Source organism: Pristiophorus japonicus, chromosome 7 (genome assembly GCF_044704955.1).
Source record: "Pristiophorus japonicus isolate sPriJap1 chromosome 7, sPriJap1.hap1, whole genome shotgun sequence".
Classification (NCBI taxonomy): Eukaryota; Metazoa; Chordata; class Chondrichthyes; family Pristiophoridae; genus Pristiophorus; species Pristiophorus japonicus.
Genome location: NC_091983.1, coordinates 204,782,674 through 204,791,712, shown reverse-complemented (window position 1 = coordinate 204,791,712; position 9,039 = coordinate 204,782,674). Strand labels below are relative to the sequence as shown.

Below are 9,039 nucleotides of genomic sequence, written 5' to 3'. Positions count from 1 at the left end.
TTTGGATAAAACGATGACCACAGAGTTGTGCAAAGCTCTTATGGGTTCTAGTTGCGCAAAAGCTACACATTTACACTTAAGCCACGATGTTCATATCAGTATAAAGTAATGATTAGTTGTTACTCATCACACATATCTAGACGCAACAGCAGTTTTGTCTCAAGTTCGAACTTGTAGATCACAGAACTCCCATTAAATTCCAGCACAAGTTTGTATGCTGTGTTGAAATCTAAGTACAATTGAGCCCAAAAATAAAAATTCTGTAAATGGGGCAGACAACAGCAGTCCTCTAACAATGGGAAATGGATGTTTTCTGCTTAGGGTTCACAGGCAATGAAAGACACTGCACTGGCACACTGAACTACATTGGTAGTTCCAGCAGCATTAAAAATAAGTAATTCTCGTATGATATTATAACTGGGTGGGTGCAGTGTAATAGGGAACTGCTCAGAAGGCCATTGATGTTTGCAAATCCAGACTCAAAAGCCAGATAACAAAAAAAAGAAAAAGGGTGGTGGGGGGCAGTGTGTTTTCTCTGATAATTATGAAGGATTAAAGGTGAAATGAGTTCTTCACTTCCTGCCCAATACCCAGCAAGGGACTCTTTTCTCTAGAAAAGAAAAGGCCGAGGGGTGACCTTAAGAGGTCTTTAAGCTTATGAAAGGGTTTGATAGGGTAGAGAGAGAAAATGTTTAATATTTCCTCTTGTGGGAAAGGGGGGGGGGTCCAAAACTAGGGGACTAGGGTCATAAATATAAGATAGTCATCAATAAATCCAATAGGAAATTCAGGAAAATGTCTTTACCCAGAGAGTAGTTAGAATGTGGAACATGCCACCACAAGGACTAACATAGATGCATTTAAGGGAAAGCGATATAAACACATGAAGGAGAAAGGAATAGAAGAGTATGCTGATAAAAGTTAGCTGAAGAGGGATGTGAGGAGGCTCAAGCATAATCACTGGCATGAACCAGTGGGCCAAATGGCCTGGTCTGTGCTGTAAATTCTAAGCCATTCTATGCAAAAGGTATAGACCAAGAGCACAATACTACTCAAAAATGATTGCTCACTCTAGTATTCCCATTAGTTGTGACAGGCTTGGAAATCAAGAGCGTAAACAAAGAAAATAGGTGCAGGAGTAGGCCATTCGAGCCTGCACCACCATTCAATAAGATCATGGCTGATCATTCCTTCAGTACCCCTTTCCTGACAGAAATGTGCCATATGTACAAACAGGAGGTACTCTTCTGAGGCTAAGTGAGGTCATACACTGTCAGGACAAGAGAAAAGTCCCACAAGCCCCATCTTATCTTCGGAGTGCTTATTATCCTTATTGCGTGTGAATGTGAAAGCATTCCATTTTATAATCGTCACTTCAATAAATTCACTGCATTTTTTAGAAATCTGAATTTTTAATACTTTTCTGTACATCAATTGCACAAACTTCAGGTTTGATAAACCTAAAAGAAACAATCACCCACTACTCTCCCTTAAAAAGATGAAAATGCAGATTTGTTTTATTAATTTCTAAAGTATAGCAGGAAAAAAGATCAGTTGACTAAAATCACACACACACACACACACAAGCACACACACAAGCACACAAGCACACACCAGATTCACACACACAATGTTACATGCTCTTTTTTCCCAATGGGACTGATGGAACCTCTGCAATCTGGATCTAAAATCTAGGCCCCCATGTTGAGATGAAAGTCTTCTGCCCCGCTAGCTGTAATGGTCCTACGACGAGCAAGTTTGGGCACTCTTAAATCAGTTGTTAAAGGATGCAAGTCCACATCACAAAACATAATTCGGCATAAATTGATACTAAACTGGCAGTAGTATTCAGAGAGGCCTTAAATGTACCTGGTATAGAAAATGGGAAAGTTTCAGGCTTGCTCTAACGCAGGGTAAGGTTAAAGCACAGTGTAAAGTCATAGTACAGCGAGCCTTACTCTGCATCTAATTCATGTTATATCTGATCTGGAGTTGCTTAATTTCGATTTGTCAGCATCAATATCTCTTACTATACGAAGAATATAAATGAAATAGTATTTTTTTAAAGAAATGAATTCCAAAGTGTGGGGAGGGGGGGGGGGGAGAGAAGAGGAAAGTAGATGCATATTCTACATCGTCATTTTAACAGCAGCATAGACCATTCAAGCTTTGCAATGGGAGCGTTTATTGTAACTTGAAAAATTTTTCTGATCCATTCAAAACATTTCATGTTATTAGCAATATAGACTTGAACTGGTTTATGTTCACTGAACAACTTAAGAAAAGACCTTTATTTGTATAGGATAGCATAGGCACACTTCAATGAATTGCAGCCAAGTAGAAATCAATGTCCTTACAGTTAAACTTCAGCATACATGAGGAAGAATGAAAAAAATGCAAAGGACTTCCTAAAATAAACAAATGCATCTGTCTGATTGGCTTCCGTCTGGAACCTGGTGTCAACTATAACTTCCCATTAGCGAAAGCTGCCTCCTGGAACTGAGGAACATAGGTTTTGAAGTAAGCCCTAATGAATAAAAAGAGGGAGTAGTGGTTAAAAAATAAAGAGCACAAGGACAAAGGAAGGACAATGAACTCTTTGATAACTAAACAGTCTCTGCATTTTATAAAATAGATATATTTTTAAAAACATACAAATTTTCTGTAAAACTGAAGATTAACATTTTCTCCTTTTTTAAATTCTTCCTCTATACCGAGCCCTATTCGGCCTTGAAGAGAACAAGCACAGGTTTCTGCCATTGGTATTCTGCAACCACCTGCTAAGCGGCATGCAATTTTTCGCTTCCGTTGGAAGACTCATAGGGGGCGAAATTGTCCTCCCCTTTGGAGGCGGTAACCTTCCGGGGAAGGGACATTTACCGCCCGGCCCGGAATTCGGCCCTTCCACCTCTCAATGGAGGCGGAGCGATATCGGAGGCATCCCCGGGTGGTAGAGCGCCCAGCTGGCAACTTCAACGCTATGTGTATGTGCCGCGTAGCTCTGATGTGGCAGAATGCCCCTCCCATTCCATTAAAGGGGAGAGCCGCTGCACACTCTGCAGTCCCATTGGTGGCCACCACTGGAACACCAGGGACACTCTCGACAGGGCCAACAGCCTGGTACCCAAAATGGAGTGTTGGGCTGCAGATGGCTGCCCAATCAAGGCGATGGCCGCGATTATCGAGCCGACAGAAGAGTCAGCCGACAGAAAAATATGGCGGCCCACAGCGCAAACAGCCTCCCCTTTAAGGGTCGCATCGGCGGCGGGTGTCCGCCAGCTTTGCGACCCACGAAGCTGCCAGTGACATCGACTGGTGCCATCCTCACTGCCTGTGGGGTGCAGAGGGGTTGGCGCGCAAGGCGATGTCAGCACTGTGCGTGCGCCAGCCCAGGGCTCAACCAGCACAATGCCACCCCCGGGCGATAACCTCGTTGCGCCCCATTAGTGCCTCTCGCAGGCACTAACGGGGCTATAAAAAAGGGCATTTTGCCCCAGTGTCTGCCCACTGATGGCCTGGCAGAGATTGAACCCATACAGTGAAATCACAGCCACAAATGCCCATCCTGACACTCCATGGTATATTGGTACATAAATTGACCGTCATTGTTCAAGTACAAAAGATATATGTACCAATAAATTTAATAAGATAGGGTGGGTGAAGAAATTCTTCCAGTTAGTAATTTAATGGAAAATATCCACGTACTCGCACTGAATTTTTGGCTAAAATTATCGATAGGAGTGACTTCAGCTGCAAAGTTACACCTATGATGCCTCATGTGGTAAGGTTCTGATCACAGCCGCCACATTATGTAGCAGGTGCAGAGTAGGGGAAAGAACCTCTCTTGCGCATCTTATAGCATCCAACTCGAGAGTGATTTTGGCACAAGCCTTGCAAAAGGTCATCTTAGTCAGGGAAAAGTGCAGGGAGACATGGAAAATAAAAAAAGGATAAGAAAATACAAAAATAATTAACCCCCCCTCCCTTCCAGATTTCAAATAGAGAAAAACAGATGGTAATGAATACAAGGCACAAATTTCATTTAGTCTTGCTTCCTCCCATCTTGTTGAAGCACAGCTCTTGGTTATTCATCCAAGGACAATTACCATGGAAATAGTTCTGCTCCTTTTCAGTCCCAGACAATAGTGTGTGGGGGGAGAGAAGCAGAAAATGCATTCTCTCCATGTAAAAGTTCAAACGTTTATCTCTATATAATATGGCAGAAAAAGACAGAACATAGATATAATTCTGCATAAAACATGATAATCAATTAATGCTATAAAAATTGCTGCTATGGTGTAATAGAGAGTATAAAATGCTTGATGGACATGATAGACACAAGGGCTCAGAACATGAAAGCAAAGTTGTTTTACTTTGACAAAGATTAAAAAATACCTGAAAAATGACAGCAGAATTGAAACACTGGAAAAACAAAGTAAAAAGCACATTACTGTAACTTTCCTACAAACCTCTGCTATGCTGGTATAAAAGTGATATTTATTCATTACCATAATGTCCTGTTCCACACTGGAAATTGGCATTTTCTAAATAATGATTTGCTCTTTCATTATGATAGCCTCACTCACTGATAAAAGGATAAAAAAAAAATCTCTGCTTGTTCCTCCTCCACACAGAGACTCACAGCAGTTTTAGAAAACCATTATATTTTCTGTCACCTGAACACATACAACAGGCCAGCCTATTTACATCAGTCTAAACATACAGCAAATTATGCGTATGCATACAGCACTTGGAAGAAATTCCTTCCTCTAATTTAAACAGGTCAATACTTCCATTAAACCAACGGAGGCGGGATGTGCATACAAACATGCTAATTTGGTATCCCACTGCATAATTTCAAGAGCATAATTTTTTTTGTATTCAAAATTACAATATTGCTTAACAAGTGGCACATTATTAAAATTGAAAGTTTTCCTTTAATGGGACTTGATTAGTATGATTATTAAAATATCATTTTTTTAAGCACAAAAAGAAAAACTGACAACAGTAGCTAGGGATACACTTCACAGACAGCTTGTCAAATACTAAAATGTGTCATTGCTTTCTTTTAAGTCACAATCTCATCTGTCAGGGAAAAAAAAATAAAGACAGGGAACAAATAAAAGCAATGAAGTGGAGGGATATTCTGTTATTGATTTCCCACCAGCAAATAGCACCAAAAATGGTCAGATTGTAAAATTAGAGTTAAGCATCAAAATTGATTGAAACAAATTTAGTTAGTGAAATTCCAACTAAATGCACTGAGAGTGATCAGAGCAGTGAACTTTAACTCGAGTACCATTTCTTTTACAGCTTTGACTCAGAGAATTGTAGACACTTAATGCCATTACAAAGCAGAATTTCAGAAATGCACTAAACCACAGAATGTTTTACTAATTCAGAATAAAAAATAATAATTTTTCCATGAAATATTACTAGTCATCTGAAGGTTACAGGAGCCATGTGTGTGGTACATTACAAAATAAACTACGCACTCTATTTAATTAACAATTTAAAAAAAAATTGTTTTTGGTGAATCTTTATCCCCATCAAGGTGAAGATAACGTCAATTATTGGCACCAGTTTCAACCTCGAGCATTCCTAGGTCTGGGTAAGCATGGCCAGATGCAGAGTAAAATTCTGCCCCAACATGTCTGAACTTGAACCTCAGAAAAGAACCTCCAACTCTACCAATGTTAATGTTTCTGTTTTCCACAATTTATGGTTCCTATGGACTGGAAATTTCATACCAATTGACAAGCATTTTGTGCTGTGCACACACAAAAAAATAGGGTTGAGATGGGCCAAATTTCTATCACGTAGAACCAGCAGACTTTCATTACTTCAGTTTGAGCCTCGGTGGTGATAGGACAATGTTCTAATATAATGCACCGTGACTTTTTTATAGAAAAAAATGGGAATTTAATGTAATTTACTGAATTTCATGGACGGCTGCCATTTTGGGTCTCCTAGCTTGTCACAGAGTCACCAAGCTGAGTATACAGCAATGCCAAGCCTGTCCTCAAATATCTGTGATTATACCAGTTTGAACCAGAACTCAGTACTGCAAAGAATGTTAATCACCGTCTGGAGCCACTGAGTGACCTGTAGCAAGTTTGGAGAGCCAAAAGGATGCCTTTATGGATCTGGGAAGTTAAATCTCTGATGTATGATAAGAGACGTATTTCTTGTGATTTTTGATAAATTTACTAAATATGGGAATGTTTATATTGAGAGTATTGATTCTATGTTAACTTTCATATTTAAGGCAAATTAGCTTCCATTCTGATTACAATGAAAAATACTATATGATCTGAGGGCAACTAACACCAAGTACAAAATACAGTTTTCATATGGATTTGATTTTTCTTATAAGATATATAAACAGAAATTAGCAGAATATGTCAAATGCAACATTGTAAGAGAAATACAGAAATGACACAACGAATTGACTAAATTCAAAGTAGAATAAAAATGTTAAAAAGCTGCACTTTGTTGATTTTGTTGCAGAAATATTACTGATGTCCTCGAAGAGTTAATAACAGAAATGAATATAAGACCAGATTAAAAGCATCTCTTGGGTTAAAGGAACGGTTCTTTAACAGTGCCTGTAGATGTTCTACTTTTCCTAGCCAGTCTTGAGCTATTGACAAAAGTCCGGTAGTAAGGTTTCCAAACCCATCTCAGCATCCTGGAACTCCATCTGCTTCCTGAATGTAGATGAAAACCACTTAACCTTCATAAACACACATTGAGGATATTGCATTGCAGCTGAGTGCACATTATGGACTTGTCCACCTGCTTGCTTTCTCCAACAGTTTACCTTTGTGGAGAGTACTTGAGTTAATGTTCTTGTATCGTTTGAGGGGGGAAAATGTCTGCGTCTTGTAACAATAATTGATGCTCAAAACAGAGAAATCATGAAAGAAAATCCTAATGTTAGCTACAACTAGTAGCAAGTGTGATACCAACGGCAAAAAGTAAATCTAAGCTCTGTTAATCTTTAAAAGACACTTACTTTGCTCTCTTAGCCATCTCATTGCCATCCCAGCGTGGACTGTATGGGTAGGATTTCTGTATCTGTTGATAGAGCTGTCCACTGTTGGTAAAATGGTACACTGACTGGAACGTCAAGGTAGGTTGATCCCGTGGAAAATATAGGGGCAAATCGACTGCAGATGAAAGGGGAAAAAAAAATGAGGAAGGTTTGGAAATAAGAGAGGAAAAAAAGCAGCCATTACTCATACTGAAACAGACAGATAGAAATAAGGATTGAATCATTCCTGCTGTGGTTGTGTCAAACAATGGTGGATGAGTCATGTCTCCAAAACAAGAAAGCAGGAGAGTAATCTGTGCTTAATCTTTCTTTGCTAGGTGGCCGACATGTAAGATCACATGAATTATCAATACTTTATGCAATGTGAATTAAAATATAAAAATATAAATATAATTAACACTTCTCTGGATATGCCTTTCCATCTGGTCTTAAAAACACTGAGGAGAAAATTAACAAACAGTCCTACTCTAGCACCACACTGATTCACAGGGTACATGTGCAGTGATACCTGTATTTCCTTCCTTTATTCTGTGTTTCTAGCTACTTATGCATCAAAGAAAAAAATCTCTACAATTTATGTACGGCTACATTAAGAAAAATTGTTCTTGGGATGAGGAGGACGCTAGGTACAAGTTATTGTATTATTTTATTGTCTATCCATGACTTCCCCAAGAAAGTGGTGATGCGCCTTTTCTTTGAACCACTGCAGTCCATGTGGTGATGGTGCTCCCACATTGGTTGGGAAGTTACGATTCCAGGATTTTCATCCAGCGATATCATTGCACATCAAAAGGAAAGCCTGTCAAAAAATTCTTGTTGAAACGATGAACGTCAAGCATTTAAGTACAGCCTGCATTAACTCTTTAAAATCAAATCTACATTGAACTCTCATAATTTTTTGCAGTCGATACTCCTCCTTGTTCAGAAGCAGGTTTCCATTAGCTGGGAGGAAAGTATGGAAGGGACCAGAAGCTTTTACTATAACCACCATCAACAATATTAGCGTAACCAACATTAGCATCAGGCCAGCATCGAAGCACTGACCACACTCGACCAGCTCCGCTGGGCGGGCCACATTGTTCGCATGCCTGACACAAGACTCCAAAGCAAGCGCTCTATTCGGAACTCTTACAAGCAAGCCCCAGGTGGGCAGAGGAAACATTTCAAGGACACCCTCAAAGCCTCCTTGATAAAATGCAACACCCCCACCGACAACTGGGAGTCCCTGGCCAAAGACCACCCTAAGTGGAGGAAGAGCATCCGGGAGGGCACTGAGCACCTCGAGTCTCGTCGCTGAGAGCATACAGAAAACAAGCGCAGGCAGCGGAAGGAGCGTGTGGCAAACTAGTCCCACCCACCCTTTCCTTCAATGACTGTCTGTCCCACCTGTGACAAGAGACTGTAATTCCTGTATTGGACTGTTCAGTCACCCAAGAACTCACTTTTAAAGTGGAAGCAAGTCTTCCTCGATTTCGAGGGACTGCCTATGATGATAAGCTCAACGACTGACATGAGTATTTTCCAATGCAGGGAAAGGTCTACCTTCAGTGAGTGAGTAACTCAACTACAGTAAAAAAAAACTACGCATGACCCTGCAGTGAACAAGACTGCATTTTGCATCACTTGGGCCTTGGTTTGAATTGTGACTGATCGTATGAAATTTTCTATCCTTTGATGACTGTGAGGACTTGAGTGAAATATAACGGCAAGTTTATTCCGTGAGACCAGGAAGGACCCATGTTGAATTCTTGGTCTCTGTTTTGCATTTAATAAAAAGCACAGAAACATGCCATTAGGCCCAACCAGTCTGTGCTGGTAAAATAATTTTCTGGTGCTAGTGCAAATGACCATAATTATTTAATTCAATTTCACATTTTGCCATGCTGGGATTTGAACTGTCAACCTCTGGGCTGCTGGTCCAGTACCAAAAACCATGCCTACTACAAAAGCAAAATACTGCGGACGCTGGAATCTGGAATAAA

The 9,039-nt window shown here is 40.1% G+C and overlaps 1 protein-coding gene across 4 annotated transcripts in view; it reads right to left on the bottom strand.

Annotated features, from left to right (window-relative positions):
• Window positions 1-2,168: 2,168 nt before the first annotated feature.
• The window catches only part of babam2 (BRISC and BRCA1 A complex member 2), a 278,819-nt gene continuing 271,948 nt past the window's right edge, over window positions 2,169-9,039 (bottom strand). For all 4 annotated transcript variants that reach the window (XM_070885724.1, XM_070885727.1, XM_070885725.1 and 1 more), the window contains 2 exons: window positions 7,019-7,172; window positions 2,169-2,527 (listed from right to left, as the gene is read on the bottom strand). In XM_070885724.1, coding sequence (XP_070741825.1) covers window positions 2,464-2,527; window positions 7,019-7,172 — 218 coding nt within the window. In that variant the 3' untranslated portion in view covers window positions 2,169-2,463. The remainder of the gene's footprint in view (window positions 2,528-7,018; window positions 7,173-9,039) is intronic.